Genomic DNA, 22,179 nt, shown 5'->3' with positions numbered 1-22,179 from the left:
GGCGAGCGGTCCTTTGAAAGATGATGTGAAAATAACCGCTTCTCAAGTCGTCAGCTCGCCGAAACTTTGCCGTAGCCTCGCGAAGAGCGCTCACTTACGTGTCGTTGGAAACAACAGGAGCAAAAAAAATCACTTCTTGGAGCTGGGGATTGAGGCAAAATAAGTTGAAACCCCGTATTTAATGCCGTCATTTGTTTGCGCAGTCATTGGCGACTGGGCCGGTATCGTCATAAACTCGCTGCACTGGAGAACCCGGTTTAAACGCGGTTTGGTGGTTGCACATCCTGGATTCGAACCCAGGCTCTGGGCGGTGCAAGGCTCGGTGCCTCTGCCCCCGCCTTGGGTGGCGCCCTCCGGGTGATTTGTTTACGCGAGCGGGGGAGATATTGCGCTGCTGCTTCAAGGGGATTATTCTCGATGGAACAAAAAAACCCCCAGCACGCTATTGCTGTTCTCTGCAATAAGCAGCGCTGCACTGGGCCCTGCCAGGAGCTGACCGAGACAGAAAAAAAACGGAACTTTTTAAATAGTAATTTATCTGCCCTCCTCTCCACTTGGAGCGAGTGAAGTTATTTCATTTATAAATGGTCTTCCACGCTGACTGCAGTTCTCTGCTCATGATCAATATATCCCTGCTCAGTGTTTCTGCGCTTAGCTCGATTGTGCTCATTGCTCACGTGTACAGATTGGACTTCAGTGGCGCGGGTGTGGGCCACTGTGGGTGTCCGCATGCCCCCAACGTGTGGCGAGATGTTAACTACCTCGCCTGGTATACAGGACGTCGTGGGTTCGATCCCGACCCTGACGCCTGTATATTTAAAGTTTGCATGTATCTCTCTCTCCCCGTGGCCGCGTGGATTTTTCCACCGTGTCCTACGTTTTTTCCCTCCACATTTAGAATCAACATGCATTTGGGGTATTTGGCTGCTATACTTTTCCACATGATAATCCACTTCGTTGAGCTATCATTTGTGGCCTGCTCGCTTCTGAAAAAGAGCTACATAGCCTCAGTAGGCCTTACAGTCGTCTCAATACCAAGGCAGCAGTAGCCATGCAGTAGTGAATCGAATTATAATAATTGCAGTAGAACTCTCATCTGTGACGCAGTGGGGGGTTCACACTTCGCGGATCCTATCTGTAGTCTACCCAGTAAAACAACTGCGAGTACGATGCCCCTTACTTCATCAGTGTGCCTGAGCCTCTTGTCTCACAGGCTGCCACTTATGTCACACGCGGGACACCTATCTAGGCCCGGCACGAGCCTCACAAGCGTGAGCGCTCAGTGCGGCCAACGCTGCGCAGTCACCCTCGCCTCCCAATCGCCGGTTTTCACACTTTCATCGAGTGCTCATTTGAATTAAACTTGGGGGACAGCCCCGGACCAGTTCAGCCGTCGCTCGCCGCGACACTTGAAAACCCAAATTGATCGCAGATGGCTGGAGTCTGGATTCGAACCCAGGGTCTCGGCAGTTACTGGCTTTGTGGCTCTGATCCCCTGAACCACCCCCGGCCACCTCCGCCCATCACCCTTAATGCGAAGCTTTCCGTGGAGCTTTCAGGTTGCGCCGCGGGCCGTTTGGCGTAAAGTCCGACGTTTTGCTTCATGTGCCAGCGGCTTGGCTTCTTTGTATGTATGTTAAACTTCTTTCGCACCATACGTAGCCAACCGTGCTAGTCTGGAAGTGCGGAGGAAGGACAACAAACTGAACACAAAAAGCACTTGTTAAGAAATTAGTTTTCAAAAACTTTCCTTGAAAGTGCATAGCTTCAGTGGCTTCCGAATATCGGAAGGAAAGAGCGTTCCAGACGGGCTGCAGAAGCGCACCTGAAAGCGCGCGGTGCTGTGACCGTCTTCGGGAGCTGAATTCGGCACAACCACTGAAACCTCCGCGGCCGTACTTTTCGTGAACGCTTGCATCAGCTGGGCGCCGTTTTCTCTCTGGCTAAAAGCCCCCCGCTGGGTCCGTGCCACGCCGCGCTGCTCGTGCCTGCCCCCCCATCCCCCACCATCCCCCCCCCAATACGCTCGTTGCCCTTGCCCGTCGGTCGGGATGAACGAGACATCCCTCGTGCGCCACCGCCCCCACCGCGTCCCATGGCAGCGCCGCTCGGGTGATTCACCGGGGTGGGGGCGAGGGGACGACGACGACGACGACGACGAGACGCGTGAGCGCACTTTTAATTCGGCTAATTGAGCCGCGGGCATCAGCGTTCTATCCCGGGGGGACAAAGTCTACCTGCAAGGTTGGCGATTCTCGCAGCCAGCGGGCGTTCTCGCGCGCGCGTGCGCCGTTTCCAGAGAGTGGTCGCGCTGCGACAAAGATCCCCGCGACGCACTCCGAGCGCGCGGCACACCGGCGGTTAGCGCTCGGTGTTGGCACAGCGGTTGGGGCGCGTCAGCTCCTCGCAAAGTCGAATTGCGGCAGTAGTCGGCGTCGTTGTCAGCATCGTCCGAAGCCATCATCCGCTGCTGGATGATGGCTTCCCCGCACCGTGTTTGGTTAAGTTGCTGTCGCTGAAGACTGAACTTGAAGATTTGTGTTTGCCGTGTTTATAAACGCGCGTGCTGGTATATGCGCAATGGTACTCCATTTCAGTCTGCAATACAAAGAGTTCACAGTTCTTTGCCAGTACATTGCTGAATAAAAGTCCTCTTTACGTACGCATGTACGTTGAACTACTTTCGCCCCGTACGTAGCCAACCGTGATGATCAGAGGTGCAGGTTGGGCGAGGGCCAGAACCAGTTCTGATGTAACTGGCCGCTGGTGACAACCGTGGCCAGGAATTGGACTCAAGTCGCTGGCTACGCAGCGTCGTGCGCTAACCAGTGCACAACAACAACACTAATGTCCATTATGTACCTGGGAAAGCCTCGTCGGTGGTGCAGAGTCTTTTCCAGGACGCACCTGCCATGGGATGATTGGCCAGTTCCATGAATGAGTGTTTGTATGTATGTATATATGTATGTATATATGTATGTATATATGGGGAGCGGTAGTGTAGCGGTTATCACACTTGCGCTACAAACCCGGTGAATCCAGTTAAATCCCCGCTCACGCCAACACCAGTGACGATTGTCTGAACCGGTCTTGGGCCACTACCAGGTCGAATTAGCCTCAAATGACGACGACGATGGCGCTGATGATGGCGATGATGATGACAACGATAATGACGACTACCCATTACCCCTTGCGCTATCCCCGCCCTCCCCCCTTCCCGCACCCCCCCCCCCCCCCATTCCATCCCAGCACCGCGAGCGTGGCCGCCCTCACGGATGGCGTAGCGACCGCCGCGATGCACATCACCGCCGCGGTTCTGATGAGCGGCGCGACCTGGCTCAGCGTGGCGGCGGCGGCAGCGGCGTCGGGGCCGTGGGTCCGGGCCCCGCAAGTCCTCGAGGCGGGAGGGGAGCCGGCGCAGGAGTCTCCTCTCGTGCCGTTCGTGCCGGCACCGTCGCACCCCAACAAGTCCCAGGAGTGCTTCGGCACGCTGGGCCGCAGCTCGGTGCTGCAGGGGACCCCGTTCGGCGGAGTCGTCGCCGTCCTGGGCATCAACTTCCTGCTGTGGATGGTGCTCGCCGCCCCCCAATGCGCACGCACGCACGCGCACGCACGTACGCACGCACACGAGAGCCGCCTAGCCACGCTGACGTGGGGCGTGAGGGGCTAGCGCACTGCGCCTCGGAAATCGCCGGTTCGATTCCATCTCCTTCCAACGGCGGTTAAAATATTGGGAGCTTTTCTTAAACAGCCACCCACCCCCACTCCCTACCCGGCAGTATAGTTTCGCACACGTGTGCGTGATCCACCAACCCTTACCGTCGAGTCGCTGGAACAGAGGCACAAATGAGTCCTCTAGACTTGGTGACCTCTCACCTGGTTCAAATTGAAGTTCATTGACTGTTACGTAACGCGTCGCACCTGGGCCAAGTCCGTTTAAGTTGCTGTCATTACAGACTACGCTTACAACTCTGTGGTTGCCATGGTCATAAATGCGCATGCTAGGATGTGTACTCGTACACTCTTATACTCTGTATTATTCAAAGTTCACAGCCCATTGCCACTGTGCTGCTGGGTTAAGGCATTCTTCCTCCACCGTGTCAGTCATGGGGGTTGTTTAAACCTCACCACGCTGGTCCACGCGGGTTGGTGAAGGGGGAAGCTCAGTTACCGTTCAGACATTGCTCGCCACTTCCTCTTTGTATGGCTGATGTAGACGCAGAGCAACAACGGCAATCTCACGTGAAGGTGGTCAAGCCCAGGTACCCGCATCAGGAGTAGCGGAGGAGTGCATCGCTGTGTTGTCTCCCTTCGTATTTGTGTTATCATATGATGTCTGGTCTGTTCTGGATGACCACAGTCGCACGCTGGAGAGTTGTTAATTAAAAATGTTTGCATCCGATATCCGCATCTGCCATTGCTGTGCGGATGCGGTTTAGGGTGGACCATGAGCTTCGTGGAAAATCAAAACCTGGGTGCTTTGGGTCTTTCACAAGGCGTTTGTTTGTGAGTTCTTTTGAGCTCCATTCAGCTCTCTCAACTTCATTGGGGGTTGAACTGACCAATGAGAGTTCCTCAATACATGGAGGTGTTTGAGCTCGATTATTGCATCAGGAGTGGTGCGTTGCTGTGACGATTGGCCCCCTCCTTCGTATATATGAATCGGGTATTGAGTCACTATTTGATCCACTGATGTTTTTCGCGCAGCGTGCCGACCACTTTGCCAACCGTGCTTACAATTTGTAGACGGTTTAAGTCTCGTGTCCATCGCTTTGCTCCGTGATTAGCAGGAGGCCCTGAGTGATGAAATGATGCAACAATTCACAATTAAGCTACAACAAAATTCCGCAATTAATTGGACAGTTTTGTTAGGTCCTGCGGAAACGAGGGGTGGTGGCCTGCCAGCATGACAAAAACGACGCTGCTGGTTTAGCGCTAGGGGGTAGTCGGCTTGTTTGGGCGGGGGGGGGGGGCGGCTTAGGGGGAAAGCGTTGAATACAGCGGAGGGGCCCGAGCTGAGAGATTTCACTGAGTCGGTGCAATTACCGTCGGCAACGCTCGCCTAATCTCGGCAACGCTCGCTTAATCTCGCTAAAAGGCTGCTGTAGAAAAATGCGCGGACGCGCGAAACTATTGGCAGGCAAAGCAAAGTGACGGCCTTATTAACGTTTGGAAATTAGCACCGTGCCTGCCCCCCCCTCGCCACCCCCCGCCCCCCCTCTACCAACACGAGCTCCCGCGAGTCGATCGATCACTCCGACGTGAACGCCCCGTGAGCCCTGCCGCTTTCACGAATTAAAAAAAAAGCGACAATAAATCGACTCCACTCCCCCAGCAGGTGCATCGTGCTGCCGATGCATATATCAACAAGAGTTACGAGCCCTGACACGCAGAGATTTGTGAAACGTACAAATCTACTGCGGTGCAAGGTTTCCACGAGATGGCAGCGTACGCCAAGCGGATTCCTGTGCCCATCTGTGCGGAGATTTTGCGTGCAAAAAAACCTCCGCGGTAGAATATCCTGTCTGCTTGCTGAAGACGACGCGTATGGAATAGCCCTGTCTGACGGTTCCATCTTCCCTTCGCTCTCTCCCTCCCCGTGCTGCAGCTCCTCCTGCTCTTGTTCTCCGTGCTGCGCAAGAAGGCGTGGGACTACGGGCGCCTGGCGCTTCTCAACGACAACGATCGGTGGGGGGCCGGCACTCCGTCACGCGGCGTCGACCGTCTGATTTACCGAACACGAGTCCACGTGGCGTACTAACACCGCACTACGGCTGATCAGCCAGATACAGCCCACGACTTAATTTCACATGGCCCGTGACCATGTTGAGGCCTGCTGCTTCGCAAGAGGCTGCCTAATTATATATTTTTTGCATTTATTTTGTATCCTCACATTGAGCTTTTGTGGGATGTGTGGATCGTCGGACGTTTGTTTTTGTTGCTCTTAATTATGAAATCACCGCCCACTTATTTTGTTTTATATTCATTTTGTCTTTCATTTAGACCCTTGGTGCATGGCCGCTGGAAGAACTACGAGTATGTTTTCCATTTTTATTTTGACTTTCATTTTTTCAATGACATTTTTGCCCGGCGACACGCACACAAGCTGCTCATCTCGCCCGTGCGCGCGTGCACGTGTGTGCACGTGTACCGCCATCGACACGCGTGTGCGGCGTGTCGTGTGAGCTGACGGCTGCGCTCGTAACACGCACACGTGCTTGTGCGTTTGCGTGAGTGAGTGTATGGCGAGTGCATTAACGCCCATGGCAAACATTAGTGGTGAGTAATATCCGAACGGGTCATGGGCCTCACCACAGCTCGACTTCGCCTTAAATGCGTATCTGGCACGGTGTGTAAATGTCAGTAGTGGGGAGACAAAGGCGGCCGGGCGTGGTTCTTGCCACACCACCCCACGGTGCGCCGTACCAGCGGTAGCAGTGGGGGGAGGGTTGCGGAGGTGGCGGGTGTCGTCGTCCTCGTGTGTTCACGTGTCTGCGTGTGTGTGTCTGTGCGCGTGCGTGCAGTTTCCACGGGGGTCTCTACGAGGAGAGGGGTGCTCGTGAGCGCCTGGACTCCCAGTACAGCATCACGGACTACGAGAGCAAGGACAAGGTGCGGTGCGGTGACGACGCTCGCGCGCCCTGGCCCCGACTTAAACCATGAATCAATAAGCAATCGGAGCCGTCTGGAAATGGAAAACGGGAGCTCTCCGACGTGTCGTCGGAGTCAGAATCAAGAATATTTGTTTAGGCTGGGGGAATCCGATGAGCCGTGAAGCTCTTTTTCACAGACGCCCAGTAGGGTTGCACGAGGTCGCGCCGCGCGTTGACCGCGCGATGTCCGTGTGGTTCGCTCCACGTGTTGGGTGGGGGGCTTCTAAAGGAAAAATCCAGTTCCTGAAGTCGCTCCCAGCACGTGCAGCGGAACGTCGGACTTGGCGCCGAACAGCGCGCGGTGCGAGCTGACATCGCACCAGGCAGCCAGGCAGGCAGCAGCACAGCTGCCACAAAGCTGTGCAGCAGTATGGAAAAAAATGCATTTTCGTTTTTTGTTCTTTTCCGTACTGAATTATCGGGGTAATGATTTACCCTCATTGCAAAGCAATTCACTTTCGCGATTCAAGGTTTTTCGTTCAATGCAAGACTCAGACTTTGGCCCAGTGATCAGCGGCATCACACTATCGTGAACCCGGTGAGCCGAATTCTCTTCCTCAACCGGGGCTAGCATCGGTGGCTGTGAATATCTTTGACCTCGTAAATGTCATTGGCTTCACTTTCGTGACCGAAATCATCGCGCTCGTTATAAATCGTCGCCCCCTCATCGTCATCATTATCAGCATCATTATCCCCATTATTGATTGTATCATCATCCGAATCATTCTTGTCCCCATCATCATTCTCATCATCATCGTCGTCGTCGTCGTCCGTCCGTCCGTCTCTGTGTGGTAATCACCCCTCCCCCCGTCGTGACTCCACGTGGTGTTCCGTTCGCTCCGAGTTTCCGAGTTTCTGGAGCCTAACGCGTCGCTTTGTCTCTTCCAGAGGTGTGGACTCGAGTCATGTGACTTGGACTCGAGTCAGACTCGAGTCATGAATTTGATGACTTGCGACTCGACTTGGACTTGCATAACAATGACTTTGTCCCACCTATGAGATGTGGACTCGAGTCATGTGACTTGGACTCGAGTCAGACTCGAGTCATGAATTTGATGACTTGCGACTCGACTTGGACTTGCATAACAATGACTTTGTCCCACCTATGAGATGTGGACTCGAGTCATGTGACTTGGACTCGAGTCAGACTCGAGTCATGAATTTGATGACTTGCGACTCGACTTGGACTTGCATAACAATGACTTTGTCCCACCTCTGAGATGTGGACTCGAGTCATGTGACTTGGACTCGAGTCAGACTCGAGTCATGAATTTGATGACTTGCGACTCGACTTGGACTTGCATAACAATGACTTTGTCCCACCTATGAGATGTGGACTCGAGTCATGTGACTTGGACTCGAGTCAGACTCGAGTCATGAATTTGATGACTTGCGACTCGACTTGGACTTGCGTAACAATGACTTTGTCCCACCTCTGAGATGTGGACTCGAGTCATGTGACTTGGACTCGAGTCAGACTCGAGTCATAAATTTGATGACTTGCGACTCGACTTGGACTTGCATAACAATGACTTTGTCCCACCTCTGAGATGTGGACTCGAGTCATGTGACTTGGACTCGAGTCAGACTCGAGTCATGAATTTGATGACTTGCGACTCGACTTGGACTTGCATAACAATGACTTTGTCCCACCTCTGAGATGTGGACTCGAGTCATGTGACTTGGACTCGAGTCAGACTCGAGTCATGAATTTGATGACTTGCGACTCGACTTGGACTTGCATAACAATGACTTTGTCCCACCTCTGAGATGTGGACTCGAGTCATGTGACTTGGACTCGAGTCAGACTCGAGTCATGAATTTGATGACTTGCGACTCGACTTGGACTTGCATAACAATGACTTTGTCCCACCTCTGGTCTCTTCCCCTCACCACAGGGTCTGTGCTCCTGGCTCACGGCCATTTTCCGCATCAAGTGAGTTCACCCCCCACCCCCCCCCCCCATCTCTGCACCACCCTGCGAATCGCAACAGACGGATGCCAGGGCTGGGAACTCGGTGTGTGGGTGATGCCGGGTAGCGTTAGCGTCCTGCGCTGCGACGCCGGCGACCCTAATTCGATTCCCGCTCATGGCCATCGCCGGTGACGATTATCTGAACCGGTTCTGGGCCTCCCCTAGGTCGACTCAACCTCAAATAACTACCTGGTGCGGTGTGTAAACATCCCCACTGGGGAGAAAAAGGTGGCCGGGCGCGGTGTTGGCCACCCACCCCCTCGTACGCCGTGCCGGCCTTCATAGGTGCTCGCTAACAGCACTTGCCCCAACAGTCAAAGCTATACGGGTCTTTGTGCTCGGGTGTGGGTGATGGATGTCGGGTCCTGAGTGTTTGGCGATGAGTGCCGGGCTCTGGGAGGACATTGACGAGCCGTGGTTGTTAACAATAATAGTTTCAACGGGGGGCACGGTATCCGCTCGCTCTCCCGAAGAGTCGGAGGGTGCTAGGGAAGACGTTACCCACGGCCGAGTCGCCACGATGAGTGAGATGGCGGTGGCTGGGAGATGGCGGTGGTGAATTAATCAGAGATGTTGCAGGGGGGGTCCCCCCTCTGTTCCCCCCCACCCGTGCACATCCTCGGCATGATACCACACCAAGAGGCAGGGAGCAGACATGAGATGGCCGAGGGCATGTAATTTACAGCTCTTAATCCACTGCTGGATGAAGGCCTTCCTTCACTCGTGAGGCTGGTTTTTCACCCTGCTAAATGCATTCATCAGGACAAATATGAAGCGCGTGCACGTTTATGCCCTGCTTGGGAGTAGTTTACGTTCTTTGGAAAGATGTGCACATCTTTATTCATTGCACACATTTCAACAAAGCAATTATTTTGAGTAAACGCCGCTCGCTCGAACAACTAGGCGACTGGGCAACCTGCTCAACGAGACCCGATGCGCGCTCTGTCTCTGCCCCGTCCCTTCCACCTCGTCGCTCCCTCCGTCCCCTCGTCTCCCGCTCGCCCAGGGATGACGAGGTGAAGTACAAGTGCGGCGCGGACGCGGTGCACTACCTGTCGTTCCAGCGGCACATCATCGCGCTGCTCGTCGTCGCCAGCATCTTCTCCCTCGCCATCATCCTGCCCGTCAACTTCTCCGGGAACCTGCTGGGTACGAGCGACGACGTGTGACGCCGTGTGACGTCGTGTGATGACGTGTGATGACGACGTGTGATGATGACGTGTGACGATATGTGACGTCGTGTGACGACGTGTGACGCCGTGTGACGTCGTGTAACGACGTGTGATGACGTGTGATGACGTGTGACGTCGTGTGATGACGTGTGGCCACGAGCGATGCCGAGCTACGCTGAGCCAACCGGGAATCTCTCTCTCTCCAGCTTGCTGCTGCTGTGCCCGTTGTTTTAAAATCGTGAACAATGGTTTCAGCGTGCGAGGTCACGGTCACAGTCACTGCTCGGGTTCATGTTGTTGTTGTTGTTGTTCCTGTTTGTCTAGGCGTTCTCACCAATATCTGTCCTCACGGTGTCACGTAGTTGTTGTTACTGTTGTCTAAAGTGAAGGTGCGGCGATAGCGGTTGCCTATCGGTGTGCGTGCACAAAATGCAAAGCCTGCATTGTGGAATTATTGTATTGGTCAATGTCATCATTATCAACGTCATCGTTATCATCGTCGTCGTCGTGATTGCCACCGTTGTCATGGGTATCACGAATGTCGTGGTGACGTCCCAATTAACGCGCACTCTCTGTTTATCACATTTCACAGGGAATTCCCCGACAAACTTTGGCAGAACGACCATCGCTAATCTGGAGGCTGGGTACGTACGAGGGTGCTTAATTGAGGGTGGCTGGCCGGGTGAGTGGGTGGGTGAGAGCCTGGGTGGAGAACTACGTGACTGGGTGAATGGTTGGGTGGCTGGGTGGATGGATGGGTGAGGAGGTGACGTGGATGGTTGGCCAGGTAAGTGGATGGATGGGTCGATGGATGGCTGGTTGGATGGGTGGCTGGGTGGATAGACGGTTGGATGATCGGATGCGTGAGTGTTATAAGCGAGTGGGAGACGAGGAAGGGCAAACACTGCCCGCTTTGTTCTCCGTGCCAGGGACTTGCCCCCCCCCCTCTCTGTGCCCCCCCCCCCCTCCCCTGCTCTGCCACGCACACACGGAATGCGTTAGGCCCGGATTAGCTGTGCCTCGGCAAGCGGAATGCTTCGGAAAATAACTTAAAGTTTAAAACCCGTAAACTCGAGCCTCTGCGAGCGCTCTTCTTGGCACTTGTCACCGGGAGGCTCTTTTACGAGACGCCGATTGTAAATCCATCGGTACAATAAGCCACTGCAGGCGGGAGCGGAGCCGCGGTGGTTAGCGCACTTCGCCAAGAACCTGGCGACCTGAGTTCGACTGCTGGCCGCGGCTATCATCAGTGGCGAGTGACATCTGAACCAGTCATTGTGTGCCACGCCTCAATCAAACAACAACAACAACAACAATCCATTCTCATGAAATTGAATTAAATTACATAATTTTTAAAGCCGAATAAGTACAACGATACATTTCCCATGCGGTCATAAGAATCGGTTTTTACCCTTTCTGCCAATAAAATGGGAGGTGAAGATGTTCAAACACCAAACACCAAACACCAAATACACCTTGCTCCGAGGAGTCAAGTCTGTATTCGTACTCGTGGCAAAAACGTGCGAACAAAAAGTGGCTTCCTAATAATGTGGCACCAACTTTGGGGGAGCCCTGCGTGTCCCTGATCCCCCCACTGATGGTAAATGTCCCCATCACGTGCACGCGCGCGCGTGTGTGTGCGCGCGTGCTCGCTAACAGCACTTGCCCCTACAGTCTGTTAGGCCTATACAGGGGATCTTTGTCTTTGTTGTGCAGGGACCGGCTGTTGTGGCTGCACATCACGTTCGCCATCGTGTACCTGCTGATGACCGTGGGGCTCATGCGCAGGCACACGGCCTCGCTGCAGTATGCCGAGGAGGAGCTGGTACGTGGGGGGGGGGGGAGATGGGGGGGGAGATGGGGGGGGGGAGATGGGGGGGGGGAGATGAGGGGGGAGGGAGGTGGGTGGAGGGAGGTGGGTGGAGGGAGGTGGGTGGAGGGAGGTGGGTGGAGGGAGGTGGGTGGAGGGAGGTGGGTGGAGGGAGGTGGGTGGAGGGAGGTGGGTGGAGGGAGGTGGGTGGAGGGAGGTGGGTGGAGGGAGGTGGGTGGAGGGAGGTGGGGGGGGAGGTGGGGGGGGATGGGGGGGGGGATGGGTGGGGGGATGGGTGAGAGGTGGGGGGGATGGGGATGGGGGGGGGGATGGCGAGGGGGGGCTTACCCTGACCGGAGTCCTCACAGAAGCTAGCTGGGTAACTGGCTACACGGGATTTATTTTTGGGTAACAAATGCACGTCGAATTGAATTGAGATTGCAGAAGCAGTTCAGAAGATGTATATTAGATAGCGACAGCGAAGAAGGTGGGAGCAACGAATACAGAAGAGTAACAGGGTTAATTTAAAGTTGCTCTAACGCTTCGCTTTGTGCTCCAATGAATGCAAATCTTTCGGCAGAATATTATGTAAACCTTAGAGGATATTAAAAGCGGATTACTTTTAGTGCTCCGAGTACAGGAGGATCGTGAGAAGAGTATGAAAGTGAGAGCCATCTCTTATTTTCTGGATTCTGTAACCGTAATAATAACATCAACAACATCAACGACATCAACAACAGCGCCACATGAGGCTGTTACCCACCGATTCCGTTGATCTCAGCTGGTCCCTGCGCTCTTCCTCCTGCCGCCGCAGGTCACGAGGACCATCTTCATCCTCAACATCCGCAAGGACGTCACGGACGAGGGCAAGATCATCGAGCACTTCCAGTGAGTGGTGGCCAGGTGGTGCCGCCCCGGGGGGCTTTTAGGTGGTCAGCACACTGAGCTACGATCCAAGCGGTCTTGCACGTGCGTTGAACTTCTTTCGCACCGTACGTAGACAAACCGTGCTAATCGTCCATGGATAGATAAATGGTGAAAATTGGTTCCGGAACATGCCATGGACGGCCCATAAGTTGACTTCTAGTGTTGCGTGTTAACAGCAAAACATTATCACCGAAAAGACAACGGTGGCCGGGCGCGGTGCTGGTAATACCACGCCGACTTTAATGGGTGCTCGCTAACAGCACTTGCTCCTAAAGGCTATGCGGGAGATCTTTGTGTTTGTGTGTCTGTGTTCATGTGTGTCTGCATGTCTATATTTATTTGTGTGTGTGTGTGTGCGGTATTTTAGCGGTTAGCGCACTGCGCTACGAACATGGCGACCCGGGTTCGATTCCCGCTCACGGCAAACACCAGTGACGATTATCTGAACCGGTCCTGGGCCTCTCCTAGGTCGACTCAGCCTCAAATAAGTACCTGGTGCAATGTTTAAACATCGCCATGGGGGAGACAAAGGCGGCCGGGCGTGGTGCTGGCCACTCACCCCCTGGTGTGCCGTGCCGGCCTTTATAGGTGCTCGCTAACAGCACTTGTCCCTACAGTCTGTTAAGGCTATACGGGGGATCTTTGTCTTTGTTTTTGCCTACATGCGTGTGCGTGTCCCGTGTGTGTCTGTGTATTCATGTGTGTGGGCGTGTTTGTGTATTAATTTGTGTGTGTGCGTACCTGTGTGATTGTGTGTGCGCATGCTTGCGTGTCTGTATATTAATGTGTGTGTGTGCGTGCGTGTGTAACCATGCGTGCACAGGGAGGCGTACCCCTCGTGCAAGGTGAACCAGGTGCAGTTCTGCTACAACCTCTCCAAGCTGGTGCGACTCGACCGCGAGCGGTGAGAGCCTCCCTGGGGGACCCGCCCGGCACCGAGAGCACCACCACCACCGCCACCCGCTCCAACCTCACTCTGCCATGCTATCCGGAGCAGCAGTTGCACATCGGGAGGAGGGGTGGGGGGAGTTGCGGGGGGGGGGAATCGCCCCCCCACCACCCCCCCAACCTTGAGACTCCAAATAAAAGTAGTTTTTTTTTATTGATGTTCACCAGAGGCAATTCATGAAATGGTTGCTCTTGTTTCGGGACCAGCCCCCTAAAGATCCGCCTGTGATCCTAAGAATGCGACGGCATGAAAAGTCCTTACTCCAGCAGTGGATTAACAGTGACAGCGGGCGATAATGACGAATAATAATTTCAATTTTCCGAGCCTCAAGACTTACTTTCAGGGGTGGCCTCCATTGGAATGTTTGGCCAATTACACTCTCAAGTGTTTGGCTCGGTGGGCGCGTGTCCTCGGACCGCTTGTGAGTGCGCGTCTGGGGAGATGCGTCGCGATGCTCCCCACGATCGAGGCGGCACAGTTTCGCTTCCGAGCCGTGCGAGTTGCCAAGTCTCATTCGTCACTGCCTGGGGCCCAAGCTCCCTGGGGTCGTCTTCGAAGCCAAGAAAGGGTCACCGTGATCGCACGCGAGCGGCCGCCCTGACGTTCTCTCTCCACGTGCTTCGACTCTGTGCCGCTTCTCTCGCCACGTGACAATCTCCGATAGCCGCCTCCTCTTCGAGGTTAACTCGGCCTAAAACGTGTTCCCGCTTCGGAGGCTTTGCGGTCGACGACGTCACCGGCGTTCAGTACAAACAATCTCAGAATTCCGGGGGGAAAAGGGGACGTAGACATGAGCGTTATTTTATTAAACAACCGACAAAAAACAGGACTCTTTAATATCCCAGGACGACTTGCAGACTTTCCCTGGACAGGTGCCTCAAAACCATGACAGGTGGCAACCCGAGGCAGCGGCAGTGTCGCTCGCCTCACCGTGCCCGTGCGCGGGGCCTTACTAGGCGCTCGCTAACAGCGCTCTGACCCCCGTCTCGTCTGCCCGCGGCGCAGGAAGAAGGTGGCGAAGGCTCTGAAGTACTACGACGTGCGACCCGAGGGAGAGACCATCGACCCGCGGCCGTGCGGCCACCTGTGCTGCTGCAAATGCTGCGGGAACCACCAGGTGAGCGGTGGGTGGTGGAGAGATGTCAACTGCCTCGCCTGGTATACAGGAGGTCGTGGGTTCGACCCTGACGCCTGCATATTTGGAGTGTGCGTGTCTTTCTCCCCTTGTGGTCGCGTGGATTTTCCTCCGGGTCCTTGGGGTTTCCCCCCCCCCCCCCCGTATTTAGAAACGGGCATTGAGAGCATTTGGCCGCTGTAAATTTCCACACGATAAGCCACTTCGTTGAGCTATCATTTGTGGTCAGGCCGCTTCTGAAAAAGAGCTCAATGGGCCTTACCTGGTAAAGTAAAACATATTTAGTTAATGGGTTTATATTAAGCATTGCAGTTCAGAAACTAGTCACCTGGTCCCTTGTACAGGCTCGTACTGGTTGATAATAACACAATCATCATTCACAGCTCGTGAATTATGATGTTACGTGCCGTCCGTGTGCGCGCAGGAGGTGGACGCGGTGGAGCACTACAAGGGGCTGAAGAACTCGCTGAGCGCCGAGTGTGAGAAGGAGCGCAGCAAGGTGCGCTCACAGCCGCTCGGCATGGCCTTCGTCACGTTCCAGGACGACCGCACGACGTCCGAGTGAGTGCCATGCCGCACCACCACCGCCACAACGCCGGCGCCGCCACGACACCGACATGGCCACGATGCCACCACAACGCCGACACCGACACAACGCTGACATCACCAGAGCCAACACCGAAACTGTCACCACGCTGACACCACCACGACACCGACACCACCACTGGCACTGTTGTGCTCTCCTGTTGGGAGATGGGCACCGTGGTTGAGTGGCCATCATGTGCCGTGAGATAAACGAGTGGAGGCTGGCCAACAGCGGGAACAGTACGGTTGTGTACAAGTCATTCGGCATCTTGGCACAGAAACACAACGTGCTTGTGGAGGTGGATTTGTTTGATCAGTGTCCCAACAGACAGTGAAAGAGTGTGTGTGAGAGGGATTTGCAAAGGATCATGGGTAAATATTGTCGGTCGAGATAGGCGTTCATCCAGGCAGCGCATTAAGAGGAGAATGATGACCGTGATGACCGTGATAATTTACTGTGACGCCAGTGAAGTCTGGCCGGGCACACCGATCACACAACCGGCACACGCAGTCGGATTCCCACCATTGAAAACAATCGTGGTGTTCATTTACTTTTCGTTATTATGATATGCAATTTCTCGCGGCTCAAGTATCATAACGTTCAACATCGGTTTTAATGATTGAACGCGCGCCGTTCCGCGTGCACTTGTGATTTGCCTCGAGGCGCGTGGAACTTCCCCCCACCCGGAGAGGTTTGTGTGCGAGAGCGGCATCGGTTGGCACGGTGCCACGGGTCCCGTGTGCCACGCAGATGTTGCTCCGTGGAATGAAGCCGCGTGTTTGTTTGATCCCTTGATCCCTGTCCAACGGCGCTGCAGCATCCTGGCCGACTACAACTTGCTGCGCTGCTGGAGGAGGCCGCACGTGTCGCGCCTCTCGGAGGAGCTCGGCGCCAGCAGCTGGAGGGTGCGCTACGCCCCGGACCCCAACTCCATCATTTGGTACGCGCTCTGCCCCCCGCCCCCACACCCCCCCCCCCCCCCCCCCCGCGGCTCCTCGTCAGTTTTATGTGTACGAGCTCCGCACGCCGTCACCTCGAGAACCTCCGTCATCACGAGCCGTCGTCCGCCAACCGTGCTGATCCTCCTCCGATTAGCATGGTCGGCTGCATATGGTGCAGAAGAAGTTCATTGTGCGTGCACAATCACCACGCCAACAAACCGTCATCTCCTGATACCTCGGGTCGACAATCCATGGTATCCTTAATCGCCACGTCAATGGGCCTTGATCGTCAGGTCCAACAACCGTTGCTTCCAGGACCACCGGCTCTTGTTCTGGAAGTGCACAACTTTGGTCTGGAAGATCCATAGGCTGACGGGACGAATTTTTGTAAAAAAAAATTAAGTGGAGAAATGCACTTTCTGTCTGTCGGTGATATACTCGGCACGCGCTTCATGTGCGTTCGTTGTGCATCGTAAGAGCGTCTCGCTCGGGCCCTGACAGCTCGTCTTCGTGACGTTCGTGTTGCTGGTGACCGCAGGGAGAACTTGCAGGTGCAGGGCTTGATGTGGTGGTGCCGCGTGTTCGTGCTCAACGCTCTGCTCTTCCTCCTGCTCTTCTTCCTCACCACGCCCGCCATCATCGTCAACACCATGGACAAGTTCAACGTCACCAAGCCCATCGAGAGCCTCAACGTGAGGCCCGCTTCCTTCCCGCCACCACCAGCCCCACGCGCGCCTCTCCTCCTCCCTCCGTTTGATTTCTTTACGGATTTTTTTTTCTTCCCCAAAGCTTACCCTGGCTATGCAGTAAAAAGCGGATATCACAGAGATATTTCGATTTAAAGTTTTCGTGACTGCAGGGATTCATCTTTCGGTAAAGTCACGTAGAAGGGAAATAATAAAATAATACAAATAAAAATAAAACATTGTATTTTATTATGTTTTATTTTTATTATTTTATTATTTCCCTTTTTACGTGACTCACAGAGATATCTCTAAGAGCCCTTCAAGCGATATCTGGGTCTACACAGAGTAGGGTTTTATTATTATGATTATTCCGATTGTTTACGTAGGAGAGCCTCACAGTGTGAAGCCTCATCCGAGTATCGCGAAAAAAAATTCAGGAGGGTCCTGCCACGTTTTTTTTTTTTGCGGTATGGGAGCGATGATTATTTTGTTGTGAACCCCAATCGACTTATGGGATACTTCCCACGCACCCTGCTACAGAGAGAGGTTAATGTCCGTCGCACGACAGTACAATTGATCATTCTCAGCGCTGGAATTTAACCGATTGAATCTCAAAATCAGGTTTAATGTGATGGGAGTTGTTTTGTGCAGTGGCCATTGGTGACCGGGCTGGGACCATCGACTTGCTCGACTTAAAGAACGTGGTTTTATTCGCTGGCGGCCGTCTGGTATTGGAACCCAGGTACTCGGCGGTGGCCAGCTCAGACCTCGAAGACAAAGATTTTTTGTATTGTAGACATCTACTCTACATTGTAGGCATGGAGCGATTCACTGCGCCCCAGCGATCCAACGAATTGTCGCGATTCGTGGTCACATTGATTCAAGAACCGACTTTTATTTTTGTTGTATTCGTTGCGCCATCTAGTGGCTAGTTACGATTCCCGGTCGCGACATATGGCCAAGAAGCTGCGGTCACGGGTCCGTCAAGGATACGTGTGAAACAGTGGCAGCCTACGGAGGGAATACGTCCAAGAGGACTTCCACAACGGAGATGGAGCGATGAAATTGGTCCGTGTGCGGGCGAGCATTTGACAACAGATCATTGCATCGCAAGATCATGAGAGATGGCGACGGCTGATGATGTACATGTATTTACATAAGAGGTGCAGCGGCAGCGAGATGTTAACTCCCTCACCTGGTACGCAAGAGGTCGTGGGTTCAATCCCGACCCTGACGCCTGCATATTTGGAGTTTGCATGTCTCTCTCCCCATGCTCGCGTAAAATATATATTTTTTATAATAGCATATACGGTGTCTGTATGGATGTATGTTGAACTTCTTTCATACCGTACGTCACCAGCCGTACTAATCGGAGGTGTTGCGTGGTCCACAGAGCCCAATCGTCACCCAGTTCCTGCCCACGCTGCTGCTCTGGGCCTTCTCCGCCGTGCTGCCCTTCCTCGTCTACTACTCCGTTTTCCTCGAGTCGCACTGGACCCGGTGCGCACCCTCAACCCCCCGTCCTCTGCTGCTCCTAATGTCCAGAAACTTGCTCCGCTCCACGTGCGCTTCTCTTCCCCTGGACGTGCGACGACGCGTCGATTGAAAAGCGATTGCTGTGCTCACCGATTCGCAACGCACACACGCGCGTCGGTTGTCGATGCACTACCTATCGGGACTGGTTCGAGTGAAGCCTGCAGCCGCCAGTAAAGGCGCTGTAGTCTCCGCTATGATTAAATTGTTCTGGAGTAGAATCTTGGCCACAAATCGTGGCATTTCATGGAATATCGACGTGGGTAAATCTGTGTGATTGGGGATCCATCTGGGCTCTGTTGTGTGCAGAATAATTGAAGGAAACTTTCATCAGCTCAACTGTTTTACCTGCGTCACTTTATTTTGTTCACGTATTTGCATGTACTGTACAATACATTTTATTCGTGCCATCCAAAATTAGACATGCCACAGCACTTTATATATCTATATAAAAAAACGACTGTAAAGGTACAATTCATGTTATTTACCAAAAAATATATTTAAAATTAACCGGGGGTGAAAATAATATTTAAAACGATACTGCTGAAAGCCTCTACCTGCACCAATCCATCACGTATACCACGTGCTGATCTGTGTCCCTTCCACATCCTTAACGTACCGCAGTATTTTGCTCACGCGCCATAACCAACGGAATATGTACGCAAACTTAAGCAAGCCTTCATGTGGACATTCAGGAAACATTGCGACCGGTCAGACAATGTATGATTGTAAAATTGTGCTCGTGAATTGGCTAATAACACCTTCAATTTATAGAAGACCACAGAGATTGGGGGGAGGGAATTTTTCACTGGTTGCTGCCTTTCCCGCTCGTCTGTGGTTCATCCTCTTGAGTCGTCCTCTCTCTCTCTCTCTGCGAGGGGCGAAGCGAAACCGCAGCGAGGCGTCGCGTTGCAAATCGAAACTATTCCTTCAAATTATCTTAAAAATAATTTCGCGAGCCCGGCCCGTGGCTTTCGCGTTTGGGCTGTTTTTGGTTTGGCTCGCCGAACCTCGCGCGGCTGCTCCGTCTGACCTCGGGCACGTTTCTCTGTGTCCGCCTTTTCAGCTCGACCGAGAATCGCACCACGATGCACAAGTGCTACTTCTACCTGATCTTCATGGTTCTCATCCTGCCCTCGCTCGGGCTCACCAGGTCGGTGGGCCGCGCTGAGGTTGACAGCGTTTGTGCGTTCGCTCCGTGCGCGAGGTGGGGGGGCCTCGATGAGCCTCATCCACACGCTTGGACAAAAGCACGAAACGTTAGAATAACGCCGTGTTGCTTTTGCAGACTTACGTGATAAAAAAATTGGCAAACTTGTAAAAAAAAACCAGTGCTAAAATTAGTTTTCCTCGAAGTCTGCCCTCTGGCCGTGGAGGCATGCGCGCCGTCCCTCCCCGACTCTTCCGACGGCGTCATCACGTTGGACGTCACCTTGTGACCGCCAGGCGTCATCTCGCAGTGAAACGTAACTTCGTAATCGCGGAGGACAAACGACCTTTGTTATCAAGGCCCAGCGATGGCGAAACGGTGGTCAATCAGTAACTTCAACAGCCCTGATTTTCTGGCGTGCGACTTGCTGTACACACATTACAACGTTTGTGGAGCCATAACCAAACAGGGGTTTTATCAGCCATTTCCACTCATCAGGCAATTTTTAGCCACACAGCAAGTTGAGCCCGACACGAGTCATGCCACTTAACGGCACGAACTCCGCGCACTCTGACGCCACCCCCGCCACAGCCGACCGCACTCGCCGCCGCGTTTTGTCCCAGTTATCACCCCACGAAGGAAAGGAACTTTCGTTCGTTTCACGTTGTCAAATTATGGGGCCTTTTTTTTTTCGACGCGCTTCTCGCCCGCCGCATAGAGCGTTTGGCGTGGGCCCTGGAGAGAGGAATTAAAATTGCCCCCTCACCTCCGGTTCAACCCGCCCCGCCCAGTCTGTGGGTCCCCCGACCCCCCCCCCCCCCCCCGGTGCAGTTGCACCGCCTTCGCACGCTCGATAGCTACCGGCCGCTGCTTCTGAGCCGCGCGAGAGCAGCGGGGAGGGAGCAATGCCGATGTGAGCCGGGGCCAATGCGTGTCGATGATGCCACTGAACAAACCGGCCATGTGGTCTCCTGTCTAAGAACGTGATGAAGCGTGCCACTCACTTTGAATGCATAGCGGAATAATAATCATTGTTTTTTTTTTTTAAGTGTACGTGCATCTCCCGCACACTGTTAGTCTAAGATGTCATGGTGTGTGTGCAGGGCAGGCATGCAAGTGTGGCGTCGTGGGTGTTAGTGGTAATTGCACTGCGTTTTAAACCCAGGCAACACGAGTTCAATACCCGATCACGGCTAACGTTGAGTGGCGAGCAGTATCTGAACTTGTCCTGGGCCTCCCCTTGATATGCTCAGTGATAAGTGAGTACCTGATTCAGTTTGTTAACATCGACAAAAGCAGCTGAGCATTGTCAAGATCACACGCAAGCGCAGTGGTGACGGTTACCGCCACTGAGTGTGCGAATGGAGGCTGTTGTTTTACTTATGTCTTTGTGGTGTGTGTGTGTGGCCACTCTCTCACGTGTGTCGTCACAGCCTCAACGTGTTCTTCCGCTGGCTGTTCGACAAGGATTTCCTGGAACAGGGCTCGGTCCGTTTCGAGTGAGTACACGAGCGTTTGATCTGAATCCTCGCCGGCAAGGTGCAACGCGTCCTTCCCCCACACCTCCGATTAGCACGGTTGCCGACGTACGGTGCGAAAGAAGTTCAATATACACATATAGACTAAATCTTGACTTAACCCTTTCGTGATTGCAGGAATTCATATTCTTTGGGTCTTTCGGTAAAGTCACATAGATATGTTCAAAGAAAATAACAAAAAATAACAAAAACTACGACGCTTCGATTCCAACACAAGAATCGTCATTAGCACAGCTATTTTTTCTCGTGATGACGATTGCTTGTGTTCCGAAGGAAACGTCGTAGTTTTTCTTATTTTTGTTATTTTCTTTGAACCTATCTACGTGACTTTACCGAAAGACCCAATATTACACACATAGACTACTCACACAGAGTTGTCCTTCCCACACACCTCCGATTAGCACGGTTGGCTACGTACGGGGTGCTTCAAACAATGTTAACACTTTTGAGAATTTGCAAAAATACCACGATAAATGTGCCTCTGGGCTCTGGAGACGATTCCAGGCGCGTGTTGACAATGATGACGAACAAGTGGAGACTTTTTGAAGCTATTAACATACAATTTGTTATCATGTTACAGTGTATTGTCCGTTCTTTTTCCCATTAAAAACGATAGTCTCATATAAGTGTTAAAACAATTTTAAGTACCCTGTATACACACACACAGACTACTCGCACAGAGACCCAAAGTGTGTTGTCCTTCCCCCGCACCTCCGATTAGCACGGTTGGCTACGTACGGTGCCAAAGAAGTTCAACATACGTACACACTGACATAAAGAAAACCACTCATCAGCTCCTCCAGTCAGTGCTGAGCCATTGCATGCTGGCACCAACACTTAGCGATGGGCGGTGGTCGTCGTGGTTTGTATTGAGGCTTGCCGATTTGTTATCAAACACCCCTGCCTCTTTCTCTCATCGCCCCCTCCGTGCCCCCCTCTCTCTCTAGCAGAAGCGTTGCACTGGGCCACTTGGCAATCGCCAACCAGCAGCAGCTGCCGCATCATTTCACGTTGTTGTTGCTTGTGTTGTTGTCGGCCTGTAACTTCCCACTGCTGGGCAAAGGCGTCCACCATTTTCGCCCATATTCCATTCTCTCCCCACTCAAAACTGCTCTAGAGGAGTT

At 53.4% G+C, this 22,179-nt stretch overlaps 1 protein-coding gene across 2 annotated transcripts in view; it reads left to right on the top strand.

Annotated features, from left to right (window-relative positions):
- The window catches only part of LOC144933601 (mechanosensitive cation channel TMEM63B-like), a 50,590-nt gene that overhangs the window by 15,530 nt on the left and 12,881 nt on the right, over window positions 1–22,179 (top strand). The window contains exons 2-18 of one of the 2 annotated variants that reach the window (XM_078858578.1): window positions 3,250–3,571; window positions 5,609–5,688; window positions 6,004–6,036; window positions 6,525–6,612; window positions 8,552–8,589; window positions 9,635–9,777; window positions 10,393–10,444; window positions 11,517–11,625; window positions 12,425–12,498; window positions 13,361–13,441; window positions 14,492–14,603; window positions 15,046–15,182; window positions 16,025–16,147; window positions 16,687–16,840; window positions 18,228–18,334; window positions 19,434–19,520; window positions 20,951–21,016. In XM_078858578.1, coding sequence (XP_078714704.1) covers window positions 3,296–3,571; window positions 5,609–5,688; window positions 6,004–6,036; window positions 6,525–6,612; window positions 8,552–8,589; window positions 9,635–9,777; window positions 10,393–10,444; window positions 11,517–11,625; window positions 12,425–12,498; window positions 13,361–13,441; window positions 14,492–14,603; window positions 15,046–15,182; window positions 16,025–16,147; window positions 16,687–16,840; window positions 18,228–18,334; window positions 19,434–19,520; window positions 20,951–21,016 — 1,760 coding nt within the window. In that variant the 5' untranslated portion in view covers window positions 3,250–3,295. Of the gene's footprint in view, window positions 1–3,249; window positions 3,572–5,608; window positions 5,689–6,003; window positions 6,037–6,524; window positions 6,613–8,551; window positions 8,590–8,625; window positions 8,672–9,634; window positions 9,778–10,392; window positions 10,445–11,516; window positions 11,626–12,424; window positions 12,499–13,360; window positions 13,442–14,491; window positions 14,604–15,045; window positions 15,183–16,024; window positions 16,148–16,686; window positions 16,841–18,227; window positions 18,335–19,433; window positions 19,521–20,950; window positions 21,017–22,179 lie in introns of those variants that run through there. The other variant, XM_078858579.1, reaches the window with a different exon arrangement.

The sequence above is a fragment of the Lampetra fluviatilis genome, chromosome 7 (genome assembly GCF_964198595.1).
Source record: "Lampetra fluviatilis chromosome 7, kcLamFluv1.1, whole genome shotgun sequence".
Classification (NCBI taxonomy): domain Eukaryota; kingdom Metazoa; phylum Chordata; class Hyperoartia; order Petromyzontiformes; family Petromyzontidae; genus Lampetra; species Lampetra fluviatilis.
This window is presented reverse-complemented; position numbering and strand designations above follow the sequence as displayed.